At 47.7% G+C, this 17690-nt stretch overlaps 2 protein-coding genes across 4 annotated transcripts in view; one reads left to right on the forward strand and one right to left on the reverse strand.

Moving 5' to 3' along the window:
- TMEM123 (transmembrane protein 123) overlaps positions 1–8178 on the forward strand; it is a 56177-nt gene extending 47999 nt beyond the window's left edge. For both annotated transcript variants that reach the window (XM_029956168.1, XM_029956169.1), the window contains 3 exons: positions 3534–3806; positions 4675–4828; positions 6422–8178. In XM_029956168.1, coding sequence (XP_029812028.1) covers positions 3534–3806; positions 4675–4828; positions 6422–6446 — 452 coding nt within the window. In that variant the 3' untranslated portion in view covers positions 6447–8178. The remainder of the gene's footprint in view (positions 1–3533; positions 3807–4674; positions 4829–6421) is intronic.
- A 4214-nt stretch (positions 8179–12392) lies between these two features.
- BIRC2 (baculoviral IAP repeat containing 2) overlaps positions 12393–17690 on the reverse strand; it is a 27450-nt gene continuing 22152 nt past the window's right edge. Inside the window, exons 6-9 of one of the 2 annotated variants that reach the window (XM_029956436.1) lie at positions 15610–15852; positions 13592–13669; positions 13302–13343; positions 12393–13191 (exon numbers count right to left, since the gene is read on the reverse strand). In XM_029956436.1, the coding sequence (XP_029812296.1) occupies positions 12998–13191; positions 13302–13343; positions 13592–13669; positions 15610–15852 (557 nt within the window). In that variant the 3' untranslated portion in view covers positions 12393–12997. Of the gene's footprint in view, positions 13192–13301; positions 13344–13591; positions 13847–15609; positions 15853–17690 lie in introns of both variants that reach the window. The other variant, XM_029956435.1, reaches the window with a different exon arrangement.

Raw genomic sequence — 17690 nt, forward strand, 5'->3', positions numbered from 1 at the left:
ATGTCATTAAGAAAATTTTCTGAGGTTTTGTTGTTGAATTTGGAATATGGTCCTATTTCTTCATTTTCCTAAACTCTGTGTTGATTTCTGTGCGTTCGATGAACAGGCCCCTTTCATTCCTGAAGGGGTGGTGGCTTCGTGTCAAGCTGAGTCTGGTCACTCAGTCCTGCCCTAGCTGGGCTGTCTCAGGACACTGTGACTACCAAGCACCGTATTTTATTCCCAATGGCTCCTGGGAGCCGAGTGGGCTCAGCACGAGACTCAGGCTGCTCGTCAGCCACGTCCTTGGGCACCAGCACTGGAAGCCTGTAAACACCAACGGGGACTGTGAGCCTCAGTCCCAGTGGTTGCCAGCCAGGCGATATGGAGGCGTCCCCCGGATGACAGGCTGAGACATGCAGGGGTCAAGTAAGCGCTCAGGCCCCTTTCCACAAGACAACAGCGGCCTGCAGGAGGCAGGTGGAGCGTGAAGGCACCCGAGCATGGAGGAGCGGGCCTCTTTCACAGAAGGACGGGCGTTTCAGTCTGCTGTCTGTGCAGAACCCAGGGGGTGGCAGTCTGCCTGGAATGGTCTGTGCTGTTGTGACAGTCTGTGGGGCCCCTGGAGCCATGCAATGGAGAGGTCTCTTTGGCAGCAACCACAAAACACCAGCGCAGGGAGGCACAGGCTCCTCATCCTGGAAATACTGGGGAGCTCCGGAGGGGGCGAGGGGGACACAAAGATGGCCCCTAACCGTCTCCCCCGCCCCTAGAGAGGACCCATCAGGCCCCTCAGTGTGTGTTCAATTCCGTGCCTGCCTTTCAGGCGATACTTGGTTAGCAGGTCAGCCTCTTCGACATAAAGTCTGGGCACCCAGCACCCGGTTGCCTTTGTGATTGGTCCCCGAAGCGGGGGAGCACGAGCCCAGGAGCCCCTTCAGCCCTCTGGACTGTGCAGGGATCCTGCAAGTCTGCTGGGCCTGAGCCCCACTGGTGTTCCCTGGAGGTCTGGGCCTCGCTGGGGTGCCCCCTGAGTGTCCAGGGAGAGGGTTGTGAGTTCCTGGCGCTTGTGGGTCCCTGTGCTGAGGGTGGAGCCTGTGAGGGCCTCCGCCACCTGCTCGGGGGCGTTTCCCGCTTTGCTCCGCATGTAGGGATTGTTCATTGAGCCCTGGGGTTTTGCTCAGAGGATATCCCGGGGGCAACGTCGGGCTCGGGCTGTCTGAGCTGCTGTCTGATCCTCTTCCTCTTTTATATGCCTGTTTAGTGCCTTCGGGCTAACCTGCAGGCCATGTGCACTGGGAGCTGAGTTGTACCGGACCAAGGGTGAGTGGGTGACCTTGTCCCCTGGGGCGGGGCCTGGAGTCTAGTCTCCGTACGGTTTAGAGCCCCTGCCCAGTGCTTCCATAAAATGAAAATCCGCAATGGCATTCTTGCACTTAATAGGCAGCTGATTCTGTTGAAGAGATAAGATATATGAACTTCGATTTAATAATCATACAATGAAGAGTTCAGAAAGATAAAAAGCAGGTATTCAATGGAAAGGAAGATGCCTGGGAAGGAGACGGAAGCAGTTCTGGCCCAGCGTCTGGTCTGGCACGTAACTGCGCTGACTGCACATGGCCTGGTCTGCGAGCTCCTTGCAGGTCAAGGCTGTCTTCTCTGTCTCTGAAGGGGCACAGCCCTGAACAAGGAGTGGGGGCAGGCCGCCTACGGTGTGCAGAGCCTGGGGGCTGCGTGGGGGCGGGGGCCAGGCCTGGGGGGGGTGACACGCACCTTTGCCATACACCAGTGTGTGCGGTCTCCTCAGCCTTCTGACCTTCACCGGCGGGACGGACGGACCCCTTGTCAGGCCAGAGTCCCTCATCTCTGTGTCCCCACAAACATAGGGTGCTGCTCCCCTGAAGCCTCTCCAGCATGGGGTGAAGCCAGGATGGTGTTCTCATCTGTTCCTTCCTGAGCAGAGGGGCGAGCGGATGGACACACGGCCACGCATGCTTGATAACAGCCATTTGTGCCGGACAGTGTCTTGTTTCAGCACTTGCATTGAGGTCCGGGTGACACGTACTAGTCACCGCTGTGCGCCACGAGTCAGCATGTGTGTGTGTTGCAAAACGGTTCCCGCAACCCCCACAGGAAGTCCAAGCTTTAGACACTGAATATAGTCCCGTGTTTTTCCCTTGTGATGATTACCTCTAAGATTCGCCCTGGGCGATTTGGGAAGGCAGTAACAGTGCGTTCCCTGGCTGGTGTCCCAGGACTTCCTCTGGGCCTGGACCCTGTCCCACCCCATGTGCCGCCAACACCTGCCCAGGCTGGGGGCCGGAGGACCAGTCCTCGTGCACACTGGCAGACGAGGATGCTGTGACAGGAGCTGCTCGCCCACTTCCTGGGACCCCAGTTACACTTGTGGGCATCAGGACAGTCACAAAACCTACCGACCTGTCATGTCCATTTGTATAAATGTTCAGCTGCTCGTTTCTTGAACACCTTTGGATTTTCTTACTTGGGTAAACTAAGCCGCTGTGTCTGTCTTTGCCCTCTTGACTTGGCACTGCGAAGCGGAAGCCGGGGCGGGGCAGGCGCTGTGTGGCCTTGTGCCTGCCCTCTGCACGGATCGTGCGGTGTGAAGACGGGGTGTAAACGCTGGCGCTTCCACACTCAGCCGTGCTAGGAGAGCATGCGTGCACGGGTTAAAACCAAAGGGGGCATTTCAGTCCGGAAGCGTGTTGTCTGCGCAGCTCAGGTTCTGACACTTGTATCCTCTGTGGGGAATTGCTGTAAGTTGTCAGTCTGTATCGTACAGAAGTACTCCTGTGGCCAAAAAAAAACAAAAAACAAAAAAAAACCTGGGTACCAGGGCGTGGAGGAGCCCCCAGGGCAGGGACCCGCCCTTAGGAGAGGTACTTGGACAAACGAGCTTTTGGTGGTCCGAAGTCTTTGAAGAAAAAGTCCTACAAACTGGCGGCTAGGGTGTCCCCATCTCTGGTCGCATCCAGCAGTGATGGAGCAGGCTATGGTGGGTCCCAAGCCACCCTCCCCGGGGAGGGGTGTGCGTGTCCAAGGGGAGACGCAGGGCCACAGGCCCTGTGTGACAGCAGTGCCAGTGAGCCCGATGTCAGCATGTCCGCGCAAAGGGGCAGAGAGAAAACGGAATGTCTTGGTCCGGGGCAGCGGGAATGTGGGGGATGACAAAGACCTGGCTGGGGCACGCGGTCTGTGCACACGTGCCCGAATGGGAGACGAGGAATTTCAGTGCAGATGCTGTGGGAGACCCGCCCCGGGCCCGCTCATCCTCATGAAGGCGGGAGGCAGGGGTGCCCGGGGCCCCCAGCTGTGAGAGGCCGTCCCGACAGCCGTGCCATGGGGGTGTTGTCACCCCAGACAGGCCGCTGGCTGGCTACAGTGAGGGGCGGGGGGACGCCCTCCTGGGTGCATGTGCCTGACCACTGGCACGAAGGGTACACGGTCCCCTGGGCTGTCCCTGTCCTCTGTGAACTCCCTTTGCAGAGATGCCTCACAGGCACGTGACGTGTTGATGTGTCTCATTCTTGCAGGGAACGCCACCATGGTGACCTCCAGCCATACGAGTGCACCGCCAAACATGACGAAACCCCCCACGCCTATCCCGTCCCAAGTCCCCAGGACGGACGCCATCAGCACCTTGATGCCCAAAACATCACCCAGAGCCACAACACGGGGGGCCTCCGCAAATACGACCTCCACCACCCACGTGTCCTACAGCGCGTCCCACAGTGCGTCCCAGATGCCGTCAACAATGAGCACTGCCCACAACCGGTCGGCCACCTCTGTGTCTTTGCCAGTGATGAGTACGTACTAGAGTTGAACCGTTTCTGTGCTCAAAGCAGGTGTCAGAGGCCCCACCTGTGACGCCCCACCTGTGCGGCTCTGTTCTGTCCCGTCAGAGATGCAGACGACCGTGTCATTGACAGAAATTAGTGGGGCAGGTGCTACTGACCTTGTCCCTGTAGGAAGCAGGTTTCCAGCTTAGGCCTTGTGACTGGAGGAGGAATGGGTCCCAGCAGGAGAGGACTCGTGGTCAGAGTTCGTGTCCTGACTACACACCTGGGCGGGGCCTCCACCCCCACAGTAGGTCACTCTGGCGGTGGCCCCTGGATGCCACACGTGTGGTGTCGGCCAGTGCACTTCAGTTCCTGCACTTGTTTAAGATACAAAGTGAAGCCATGAATTCAGAGCCTTGGCATTTTCCCTTTAAAGTTCAGGTCCACTTGGAGGCCAGCACAAACCACAGGCTTCATGGTGTCCTCTGCGTGTTTCTGGATGTTCTACCCTGAAGTCTTACTCCTGCAGTTGTGTTCTGAAATCCGCTAGGTCACCAGGGCTCTTGATGTGATAACACCAGTCTACTGAACAGAGAACTTGGCGGTTAGAGGCCCTAGTGCGGGGGCAGGGGGGGAGACCCCCTGGTTAAGGCGCAAGCTCTTAGGAAGATGAATAAGGAAACAGTCCCCAAACAGTGCAGTCTGGGGTCCTCCAGCACAGACACCCTCAGGTGCGGGTTTGCAGCCCTGGGCGGGGGGGGGGGGGGGGGGGGCTGCATCTGCTCAAGGGACCCGAGAGACAGGGGGCCGGCTCCACTTTCTTGGATAGAAATTCAAGTGGCAGCTTATTGTAATGTTTTTGAAAAGCACTAACGCATACTTTTTTTCCTCCTAGGCACAGCAACTATTAATTCGAAAGAAAGTCCAGGATCAAAATTTGACATTGGCAGCTTTCTCGGTGGCATCGTATTAACGCTGGGAATTCTGTCAATCCTGTACTTTGGATGCAAAACGTACTACTCGCGAAGAGGCATTCGGTACAGAACCATGTGAGTCTGGGTTTCTTTCACTCACGACAACAGTGGAAGAGGGCCACGGGTGTATGGATTAGAGCCACGCTAACCTGTGCCCTAACCACGTTGTTGACCTACAGGCTGGTGATTGTTACTTGCAAACAAAAAACGGCTGCACGTGCCTGTACCAACGTCCTGATTCCCAACACCCCCCTTTCCCTCCCACCTGTAACCAGGTCTGGAGGGGACGGGAACATCCTAGATAGAAACGTGGTTTTAAAATGAATCCGTAGGGTTAATAGATCTTGTCATCATGTTCACACTTTCCATGACCATGTGGGTCTTAAATGGACTGGAGGGGTTATGGCTAGCTTTTGTATGGAGTCCTTTTTGGGGTTTTTTGACTCTTAATAGAATATAACAGCCAATTCATTCTTTTGATTCTTAATGTACAGAAGGACTCAGTTTTCCAAAAATTTTAAGTTACAGACTTTCACATCACATAGCCTGGGAACTAATTTAACAATGTAAAACATAAGACGGGTTATTTTGAAAATATTTATTTCTTATGGAACTAAAAAAAAAAAAAAACTGGCTTTAGCAAACTCGCTTTCAGAGCATCATGGTGTTTTCTGCCAGATTAAAAGCACATTCAGGAACATTCTAAAGATGAACTAGAGGCAAAACTACCTGAAGGAAACGGATTAATTTCAAAGTAGTTTTTGATACCACAGAAATACTTATGTGTTCTTGGGCAGATCTCACCAGTTAAACAGAAGGTATGTCCTGATCATAGTAAATTAAATGCCACTCATTTTTTAATCATATCAATGTTTATGGACGTAAATGAGGCTATAAAGTAGTAAAGCAATTAAAGGTGTTTACATTTTAAATTGCCTTAACCACACAGCATGTCAGTTTAGCTAGTATGAGCCAGGCTTTCCGTCCTACGTACACGCTGCTGCCTGCCCGGGGAGAGCTCAGAGCCCCTCCGAGGAGGGGCTATGCCTGGACCCTCCCCGAGGTCTGCTGATAGAGCCCCAAAGAAAGTACCTCATGGACTTGAGTCAAAGGTCACGGTCTGGAGCGTCTCTGAAGTCAGGGTGCACCTTACAGCCCCCGGGACGCCACAGTACATTTTCCTTAGTGCTGTGTGGCCGCGCACATACAAGTCCGGAGCAGCTCTGAAGTTACGAGGTCCTCCCGGAAAGCCGGAGAGCCTCTCCCAGCAGCAGCGAGCACTGCGGCGGTGGGCGAGGTGCAGGGAGGGCGATTCGGGGCCCCTCCCCCGCGCCGGCCCGGCCTCGGCCCCGCTGCAGAATGGGCTCCTGAATAAAGGCAGTCACTCCGGAACCAGGGCTTCCATGAGGATGACATGAGATATGTGAACACCCAACTCCCGGGGGATGTTCAAGGAATGAGGGTGCTTAGCTGGCTTTTTTAGATTTCTAGAGCTAAGTGGTGAGAAGTTACACAGCAACAAGGGGCGAGCAGATGGTACACTGGACAGTTTAACAAACCTTATGTAAATGACTATTTTGATTCTGCAGCTTCAAGTTCCTTAAAAATATGAACCAAAACAGCTTTGACACAAATGTAAAACAAAGTAATTTTCACTTTTGCTTACAGTGATGAACATGATGCCATCATTTAAGGAACTCCGAGGACCACCAGGAAGATCAGTACAGCCTTACTGACAAATCTGGATGATTCTTGGAAAGAATACACACAGATCATGCGTGTAACATACAATGTATTATATGTAAACATTGCTCAGGATTACTAAAGGTAAAGAGACTTTGGGTTGGGGTTTTAAATGAGCATGTGCAGCGTACCGTTAAAGCAGCGTTGAACACAGTGCTGCTCTTGCTTCTGTGGCCGGGGTCACACTGGGGGACCAACTCCCCTGCCGTCCGCGCAGCCCGGGACACAGACCTCCCGAGCCAGCTCCACCCGAAGCGCTAAGGCCACGCAGCCGAAATTACCAGTAAACCAGGGCTCCAGCATCGTTCTCAAGCTTGGTGCTCGGGCAGGAATGAGGCACAGTCCCCGCCCCCGGGGCTTGAGTCTGTTCTCCTCCAACAGTGCAGTCAAGGTGTAGTCCGGTTCTGCGCTCCTGCGAGAGGACAGCCACTACTGGAAATGACTGTTTCGTAAGCACCAGTTAATTGTAGGTTTAGTGGGTCTTTTTTAAGGGATGTAGAGCTTCCTTCAGTATCTAGAATGGTTTAGTGTGACCATGCTAAGGTAAGCCCCTGTGGGCTTTCTCTAGAGCTCTAGACGGCTGTGTTGGAGGCCACCTCTCAGGCTACTAACCTACAGGAAGAAAATGCTGTATTTTTGTGTACTGTTAATTTTACTCCGATTTGAGGAAACAGCATTTTTATACTAAAAAAACCTTTGTATTTGGATTAAATTCTTGAGAAGTTAATACAAATTTTTATTCTTCTTCAGGCCCCTCCTGTAAACAGAAAAAGCACAGTATTGTCAGAACACCAGTATTAGTCAACATAGTTTTGGGTGTTCAGTTTTATAGTTTATATTGCAACAGTCAAAACTCAGGGTCAAGTTTTGACAAAAAACGGTATTTAGTCATACTAAATGTACAACTAGTCTCTGCCAATCCAAAAATAAGCTGTCCTAATGACCACGTGTCTACACTGAAGAGGACATCACTTTTGTGACCAGCTTTTGGCTTTCAGAGAAGGTCAGGAATCCTTCCCAGTCACTGTGCGTTCCAGCCAGCTGAGGGCACGAGCCTGGATAGGACAGGTGTGTGGCACATGTGGGCTGACTTAGAAACATGCAGTTCACCTGCCTGGTCTTGAAACCGCTTTCAGTGATGGGGGCCTTCTAAATTTTCCTGCTTTCTTCAGAATTCAGTACTTGAGGTCAGAACCTTATACTCCTGAATACTTGTTTCTATAGCACTTTGAAGATGTAAAACCACTTTTTAAGTACTAAATTTCATTATATGCCTTTAAAGATTGAAATAACCTAATGTCTTCTCAAATACCAGTATTTGGACACAGTTTTTCAGTTATCTGCAAAAATAGAGGGGAATGGTGACATGAACCGCAAATTCACATCCTAGTTATGGTTACTTCAGCAAATATTCGATCTTGTTTGCATTCTCAGAGATGTATTTACTTGAAGATATATTAGCATCCAAAATACGACTTTAAATGTCTTTGCATAATCCAAAAAAAGAACAATTTCCATACAAATGAGTTGGCAATATATTACAGTGAGAATTTTGTATTTTTGAGGAGGAAAATTTAAAGCAAATTCTTTTTACCTCTTTTTTCTTTTTATTATAATGACCAGCTTTTGGTATTTCATGGTTACCGAGATCTATTTTTAGAATAAAAAACTTCGTTCTCAGAGGTTTGTTTTCATTTTTCTTGAGTTGGTGGAAATGAAACAAAAGCCCCAAATAAAGACACCATTTAGGCTGAGAAGCCGGTTAGACGTGCACGTTCTTGCCCCAGACCTCCTGCTTCCGTGTGTGAGCGATGCCACCTGGGGTTTGACCCCCAGCCTCGCAAAAGCACTGCTCTTGAGTGCTTTACGCTGTTGGGTAGAATTAAAATTAAAACAATGTTCCCAGTATACGTCAGCTACAACTGCCTTAGTGTGCAGTCCCCCAGTGTGGTCTTGACCGCTGAGAACCTAAGTGGGCAGAGCTTGGGTGGCTGAGTGTCCACCTCTTGATTATAGTTCAGGTCATGGTCTCCTGGTGTGTGGGGGCTCTTGGTACAGAGCCTGCTTGGGATTCTCTCTCAAAAATAAGCATTCAAGAAAAAAAAGAAGAGGCGAGGTCTTGTGACAGGCAGCACTTGGGTCTGGAGAAGGCAGACGATCCTACCTGCAATACCCAGGTCCCAACCAGAGTCCCTGCCCCTGTGCGGAAGCAGGAGCCTGGTGCAGGTTGGCCAGACGCAGAGGCTTGGCAGCCCTGGAGGCCTGGTCTGTCCCTCCTGAGAAGCTGAGCTCTAAAGGCAAGAAAAAAGAAACATACATCCTACCAAGACTGAATCGCGAATCAAAAATCTCACCCAGGAAGAAAAACTGGGACCAGTTACCAAAGACTTATTAATGCTAATCCTTCCCAAACTCTCCCAAAAAACAGGAGGGAACACTCACAAATTCATTTTTTTTAAAGTAATCTCCATGCCCAAAGCAGGGCTTGAACTCAGGACCTCGCGATCAAAAGGCACATGTTCCACCACCCGAGCCTACCAGGCGCCCCCAAACGCACTGTAAAAAGCCAGTATTACCCTAATGTGAAAGGCAGAAAAGAACAAAAAAGGCAGAGTCCCTGATGAATACAGATGAAAAAATCTTTAGCAAACAAAATTCAGTGCATTTAAAGGATCATTAGCCTGGACAGCTGAGAGGTGTCCCTGGGATGCAAAGCTGGCCTGACACATGCACGTAATGAATGTGCTACAACACAGTAATGGATTACGACCATAGAGGTTTGGGTTTTTTTAGACACAGGAAAGTATATGACAAAATTCAACATCTGTTCATGATGAAACTTTAAATTAGATCTGGAAGGAATGTCCTTCCACATAATAAAGTCCACAGCTATCATCATGGTCAGAAGGAAGGTGGGATGGGGCTCCAGGGTTGGGGGTGGGGCTGCTCAGTCAGTTAAGCATCTGGTCTTGAGAGTCATGAGTTCAAGCCCCACATCAGGCTCTGGGCTGACAGCTCAGAGCCTGGTGTCTGCTTCAGATTCTGTGTCTCCTCCTCTCTCAAAAATACACCAAAAAAAAAAAAAAAAGAAAGAAAAGAAGGAAGACAGGGTCACCACTATTGCACACAGCATGAGAAGTCCTAGCTAGAGCAGTTAAAAAAAAAGAAAAGGCATCGGAATTGGAAAAGAATAAGTAAAAATAGTCTTTATTTACACACCTGTTTCATAAACAAAATCCTAAAGATCCACCAAAACCCATTAGAGCTCATGGACATAGTAAAGTTGGGGGATACAAAACCAATGCTCAAAAGAGCATCAGTATTTCTATACACTGACAACAGTTTCTGAAAAGTAAAGATATTCCCATATTTACAAGAACACCAAAAACAAAGTACTGAGAATTAATTTTAATCAAAGAACTAAAAGAACCTCTACACTGGAAACTATAAGATATTGCTGAAAGACACTGAAGACATAAACAAATACGAAAGTATCCTGTGTCCATGGGTTGGCAGAATTAACGCTGGGGCAGAACCCATAATCTGCAGTCCTCTTAACCTGGGTGCCCAGCCTGCCTGTCCAACCTTGTTTCCCAGTATTCACCTTTTTTCAAAAATGCCTCATGTAGTTTTCTCTCTCTCCACATTTCTCCCTCTGCCTGGAAAATACCTCGGTTCTCCAACTCAACATACTCTAATCCTATTTCATCCCTGGTACTCAACAGCAGACCTATAAATCCATGGAACATAAGACAAAACCCAGAAATGGACCCACACCTGTATGTCAGCTCATCTTCAACAAAGCAGGAAAGACTATCCAATGGAGCAAAGTCTTTTCAACAAATAATGGTGGGAAAACTGGATGGTGACATGCAGAATGAAACTGTACTTTTTTAAATGTTTATTTTTGAGAGACACAGAATGTGAGTGGGGGAGGGGCAGAGAGGGAGGGAGACAGAATCTGAAGCAGGCTCCAGGCTGTCAGCACAGAGCCCAATGTGGGACTCAAACCCATGAACGGTGAGACCATAACCTGAGCTGAAGTTGGACCCTTAACTGACTAAGCCACCCAGGTGTCCCCTGTACCACTTTCTTACACAAAAATAAATTCAAAATGGATCAAAGGCCTAAATGTGAGATAAGAAACAACCAAAATCCTAGAGAAAAGAGGCAGTAACCTCTTTGACCTCAGCTGCAGCAATTTCTTACTAGACACATCTCCAAAGGCAGGGAAACAAAAAGCAAAAATGAACTACTGGGACTTCATCAACAATCAACAAAACTAAAAGACAACCAACTAAATGGGAGAAAATATTTGCAAATGACACACCCAATTAAAGAGATAGTGTCCAAAATCTATAAAGAACTTATCTAACTCAATCCAAATAAAAATGAGAAGACAAGAATTGACATTTTTCCAAAGACCTCCAGATGGCTAACAGAGGTCACACATCTCAAAAAAAATTTCCAATATATAAGTTAGATTGAGGGAGAGAGAATTCCAAGCAAGGTCCTTGCTGTCAGTACAGAGTCCAACATATGGGGCTCAAACCCATGAACTGAGAGATCATGACCTGAGCTGAAATCAAAAGTCAGATGTTCAACCGATGAACGATACAGTATCCTCATCAGGAGAGCAAACAGGAAGAGACTAAAACCCCACTAGGCAGACTGGACTCAGCAGGTAGATAAAATGTAGATCACATTACCACTTCCTTACATTTCATGCAGTTGTTTTTACCCAATGCAAGAAACAGACGTTCTTACACATTACACCTGACTAGCTGAACAAAGCCAAAGGAGATAAACTTCCAAATACTCAGATTTCAAATTTAAACACTTTGGTTCTTATGCTGGATCAGAGCCCATGCGATTTTTAAAAATACTGATGCAACTTACTAGAACATTTGTCCAAAATGCACCCGCTAGGAGTCAGGTAGCCCATGTCCAAATTTTACTTTATGACTGCTGAAAGGATTCGGGTGAACATGCTTCATTGTCTGCTAGGGCCACTGTAACAAAGAACCAGACTGAGTGACTTCAACAGAAACTTCTCACCATTTGTAGCAGTAGAAGTCTTAAGTAAAGAGGCTGGAAGATACGGTTTCTTCAGGGGCTTCGCAGCACACTTGCTAATGGCCATCTTCCTCTGCATTCCAATCTCTTATGAAGACACCAATCCTCGTACACTGGGCTCACCAGGGCTCACTTTGCCTTAATTACCCCTTAAAGGCCCCATCTGGAAAATACAATTACATTCGCAGCTACTCAGGAGATCAGGACTTAAATGTATAAACTTGGGCCAACCGTGACCACATCTTAATTATGTAAAGAATCGAGCAGTGGGCCTGGCAGACGGTAGATCCTCCATATATATAGTATCGATCAAGCAAAAAGAAACAGAAGAGGTTCTAAAATGATTTAATGTGCTTTAAACTGCTTCCCGAAGGGCAGGGGTCAACCTAAACAAAGACTCACCAAGTCCATTGGCACCTCCTGCTGGAAACAAAGGCAAGGAGAGACTGGAGGAGGAGAAATCCTCACTCGTCCCAGTGTGTTCTCTACGGGGTCTGAAGGACTTACAGGGTAAGAAGACACAGGGAGTGTTTAATGTGTCTGAGCTTTCCATGGGGCCTCAGCAGTCCACCACCCACCAGATCTGCGGAAGGACAGTAAGCTGGGGCCCAAGTTGCAGACCCTCCCACGCCTGCGGTCCACCTCCTCGGCCACTAACACCTACGCGGCAAAGCCATCACACTCCAATTTTTAAATCCCAATGCAGAGTTAACTAATTTTAATCTTTTAGTATGGATTTTATCTATAATATAAACGCAACTAGATATTGTCATATAGAAGAATTTCATAGATCACATTACTATTAAAGAACTTGGTAATCTGTTTCATAAATTCAAATTTTTATTTAATGGCTAACATTTGTGTGCTTATGGGCACTACATTTACATACATTATTAACATTTAAATCTAAGGCATACAGAAAATACTTTTTAAGTCAGGAGGAAAAAAAATGATGGTGCAGTCTTTTAAAAGAACTTTATTAAGATGTTTTTCACAAATCAAGAAAAAGCTTATATACCAATAAGAAAAAAATCCTTATTTCGAAACACAAGTGAAAAAAAACAAGAATTTGGCACCAGAATTTGGGGAAACTCCAGAGTTCACACAGCACTCAAAGCTTCCAGAAAGAACACCAACACCAGGCCCTGCTGAAGGGACCCCGGCTGAGTCCCCGCCTGTGCTCGCACGAGTGCACACCAGGGCGCGCCAAACCGACACCCCCCCCCCCTTTCGTCGCAACAAAGACTAACATTAAATAGGGCAGATGATCTACTTTTGGAAACAAGATCACTAGTACCAAAGCAGAATACAGCACAAGTGTCATAATTCAAGAACAATCATTCTTGGTATACTTCAGATGACTTCAAATGCTCAACAATGTTTTCACGACTTTTCTACGTAAAGCTAACATACAGTTTTTCTTTCTTATGAGAGAAAGGTCCGGACGGTGCCCTTGATCGTGCCCCGGCAAATAGGGCACTTCCGGAGCGCAGGGGCGCAGTCTCTGCACACCACCAGGTGGCCGCAGGGGATGAACACGACGGACACTTCTCGGTCCATGCACACTTTACAGGTCCGTTCCTCCTGCAGCCTCCGCAGCTGCTCCTCCAGAGACAGACCTAAGATGAACAGAACACCGCAGTGAAATCCGGTTTCTACTTTACCCTCCGTTACAAATTTTAAAAATGGTGATATTTCACACTGGTCCTAAGTCTTAATTTTGTTTTACCTGAAACATCTTCTGTTGGAATATACTTCATGTTCTTGTCCACTGAGGAAAGAACAACAAAACGTATTATTCTACCACATGGAAAACTGCTTCCCCACCTGCTGCCTACAAGCACAGGTTCTACCAAGATTTCTCGGGCAGTGCGCAGCCCTACTATTGGGGCCATAAAGTCTTCCTTTTCTTAGAACTAATTCAATGTGTAGGCTGCAGTTTGAGAATTAGATTTATCTTGTCAAACATGAAAATGAACAATCTCAGAAAGTTCTAAAATAATTTTACCAAAAACTCACCAAATAAGTTCTTATATAATGTAGGATCAATTTCTTTTAAACAGGTTTTGAAGATGTTGGCAGCAGCATTTCCTTTAACTAAAACGGTATCAATCAGTTCTCTTGCTTGCAAAGGTATCTGTGTTTTTTGTTTAATAATATCATGTTCCTGTTTATTAATTACATTGGCCTTTAAAAGATTATCCAGGATAGGAAGCACACACGTCAACTGTTGAAAAAGAGCCATTCTATTCCTCCGAATTAATGACAAATCATCTTCATTTAAAAAAGAAAAAAGGGAAAAAAATCCATTAGATTTTAAAATGCTCCAACCATATGCACAGTCACAAACAAGCCTACGAACAATCCAGGCACTAAATAAACAGGAGCTTGAAAAAGAAGCACAAAATGACTTGTTTGCAATTTAATGCCTATCATCTAGAAAACTTCCAGATTTAGCTAGGGCATATTGCGTAGTATACACAATACATATGGTCTCTGTCACTTCGAAAAGTCTAAAAGTATGTCTGAAAGTCGACATACTTACAGGTCTCAGGACCCTGCTATCTAAGCAGACAATTTTAAAGGACAGTAAACACTTTCCACCTGCCAACCAACCTGACAATACTTTTTAAAATTTTTTTACTATTTTTGAGGAGGGGTAAGGGAGAGGGAGAGAGAAAGAGAGAGAGGAGAGGGGACAAGACAGAATCAGAAGCAGGCTCCAGGCTCTGAGCTGTCAGCACAGAGCCTGACACGGTTACAAACCCAAGAACAGTGAGATCATAACCTGAGCTGAAGTCGCACACTTAACCCACTGAGCCACCCAGGTGCCCCTAATAATAGTGACTTCTATTTGCATTACATCACTTTAATTTTATAACCACTTTCATATAAATTGCCTTATTTGACACAAAGATCCTGTCAGTTAAATAAGGCAGGTATGACAGCTTCTCAAATATGGACAACAACTCAGAAATGAGTGCCAACCCCAGGGTCAGAGAAAGCACCGGCAGCACAGCCCATGTCCTAGCACAGTGTTCTCTCCAAGTCCATGACTGCTCGGGAGTCTTCCCTGCGGCGCCAGTGGAGACCCGGACATCCCTGCCAGCCTGGCCCCCTCTGGCTAGGTGCCCTCAGCCCAGTGGCTTCCCTAATCAATCGACTGAACAAAAGACAACTTCACGTGCTTGCGACTTCTCCCTTGGTTCCTAGAGCAACCCCCGCAGTCTGTACTACTGCACAGGGGACACAGCTGAGGTCTGGTTAAAGAAAGTGCAGCGTGCTGACAGAGCCCGGATTTAAACACTAATCTGTCCCAATTTAGAAATCAGGCTTGAAACACAGGCTTCTCAACTGCTCCTATGGTTCCTCACAAGCTCCGACCCAAACATCCAGGGCAGACTGCCGATGCCGCCTTCCCCGTGCTGGCTCGCCTGGTGCTGCAACCTGGGAGCCCCTGAGCAAGCACCACAGTCAGCACAGGGTTTGACACAGGTGCTCGTGCTCAGTTAGTATTTCAGAAGGAACGACTGCTCAAGAGGCTTTACATGACCTGGACAGACACCAAGATCAGTCCCCTTGGGCAGGGGCTTTTGAACAAGTCCTAGGACTTCATCAACAGCTCTTTTATCTGTATAAGGACCACTTACCAAGGATTAACAGAGTTAAAATACTGTTTTAAGACTTCAAGGAATGTAATCTTAAAAAAAAAGTACCTGTATTCAACTTTAAAATCTTCTTTTCTCAAAACAATTTAAAGTTGTTATATATGAGGAAGAAAAGCAATATAGATCAAGAAGAGTGATGCTACTAAGATCCTCTGATTAGCATAACTCTCAGGTTTTACTGAAAGATAAACATCTTTTAGAAAGCCGCGGTCAACAGTCGTCAGCACGGCCCACAGTGCAGAAGCGGACGTGTCACTGGATGACGCGCGGCCACCAGCAGGGAGCGGACAGAGGCTGGTGGCCCTGCATCGGGTCACCTGCCCTAGGATCCTCACAGCAATACAGCAGATGACTGACGCTTCCCAATACCTGATGCCAGCTCTTCAGTTTGTCTTTCCTTTTCTTCTTCTCTGGTCTCATCTTCAGCATCAAGAAGCGCCAACACAAGATCACTGACCGTTTTGTAATTCTCCCCGCTCGTCAGGATCTTACTCTGAACGGTCTGCGTCACCAGGCTTCTACTGAAGCCCATCTCCAAGGCCGCTTTCACCACGGGTGTGCTCATCATGACGGCGTCTTCAGAGGAACTTTCTCCAGGCCCAAAACGAACAACTATTTGAAAAGACAGATGACCAATGCTAAATTCCACAAACATAAAAATATGAAGAAAAAGAATAGGTCCCTTACCAGGCACATATCCTGGGAAGGCAGATGACCTATATGCACCAATTAGCTGTAATTCCAACAAAAGTATCAACTTCACAAGGATCAATGAGAGTATGATAAGCTATGCTTTTCCAAAACATCACTTCCTGGGCTACGCCCCGGCACCTACTTGATGAGCGACTCGCTAAGGACATGGCTTAGGAGTTCATCTTTTTTAAATCCCTGAAATGATTCTGAGGCACAGTCGTTTCCGGGAACCAGAACCATACAAACTTAGGTATGGTCCAGGAGAGTGGGGGAAATCGACAAAGACTTCATTAGAGTGGTATTAGAGTTTGGACTTGAAGGACCAACAGCATCTAGAGAGATCAACAGATAACTCAGAACAACAGAGGCAGGAAGGAGAGATGGGAAACCAGTTCATGCAAAATATGTCTAAAGATGTGAAGCGTGTGGGTGAGGAAGTGATGGGATGTCAGACAGCAACCGATGCACGGAAAACAAGAAAACAAAGAGGAAGATAAACCAGGAGATGGAGGGACCAGGAAAGCATTTTCTGGAAACAGGGTCACCTGCGTGAAAATTACACAGAAACCGGACTGCCACCTGCTGGAGAGCTGCTCTAACAACAGACACCCCCCCCCCCCCACCGCCAAACATCCTGGGACTGCTGCCTGAAGAAGGCAACTAGCATGAAACATAAAGAGGAACTCCAGGAGTATTGGAAAGAACCTTCTAGAACACACAAAAGCAAGCGTAAAAGCCCTAATTAAGACAAATCTCAACATATATAAGCAAGCACTGACAAGTAGTCAGAGGCACAGTGATCCCCAGATCATGTAGAGCCTTGCACGTTTCTATTTTACTATGTGCTAGTAATGATAAAATCGGCTTTGTTTTTAAAAAAGGCAACTCTGGGGGCTCTGTGATCTCTCACGAGGTAGGATGGGATTGAGGACACCAACTATGGCACTGAGACAATGGCGGCAGTTCTGCATCAGCTGGACAGGAGTGCTGAGATCTGGGGCACAGGATCAAAGCAGGAGATGAAAAGACCTCCACAGATTAAATACATGAAGTAAAGAGAGGAACTGGGATGATGCCTACCTGGAATCAACTTTTCGCCCTTAACAGGGGGGAGCCAGTAACACGTTTGGGAAGACCAGACAAGCAACAACTCTGATGGATGAAGGGCAGCAGGAAAGGTTTACTTTGGTCATGTTAACTCTGAAACACCCACAAAAGTCAAGCAGAGACTCAAACATGTAGATGGACATGCCAGTCTGAAGTGCACAAAATGAAGACATAAATTTGGGCCAAGTGCTGAGATATTCTATCATATGTGGTGTGAAAAAGGAGCCACCAAAGGAGACTGTTCACAATTAACCAAAGAGCAGAAAACCAAGACTGTAGTGTCCAGGAAGCCAAGCAAAGAAGATGTCTCAAGAAGGATACAGGAGAGTCAAGTCAGCAAGACTACCAAGTAAGGTATCCCCCCATGTCCTCCCTGGGGTCCCCCCTGTGTCCTGACTCAACAGCAACCTGGAGCCCACCTGTGAACAGTGCCTTTGTGAAAGCTCTCAGATGCAGGTAGATTATGAAACCCCAGTGGAGCACAATACCAAGGAGAATTGTTTTAACAAGACAGGCGGGCACCCACAGGGCTGACTCACTGAACGTGGCCCTGGCTACAGACCCACGAACAGCTCCAAACCCTTTAGGATGTGGCTACAGGCCATCTGGCCTGACCCTGCATCAGCACCCCCCACGGTCTGACTTTGCAC

Source organism: Suricata suricatta, chromosome 11 (genome assembly GCF_006229205.1).
Source record: "Suricata suricatta isolate VVHF042 chromosome 11, meerkat_22Aug2017_6uvM2_HiC, whole genome shotgun sequence".
Taxonomy (NCBI): domain Eukaryota; kingdom Metazoa; phylum Chordata; class Mammalia; order Carnivora; family Herpestidae; genus Suricata; species Suricata suricatta.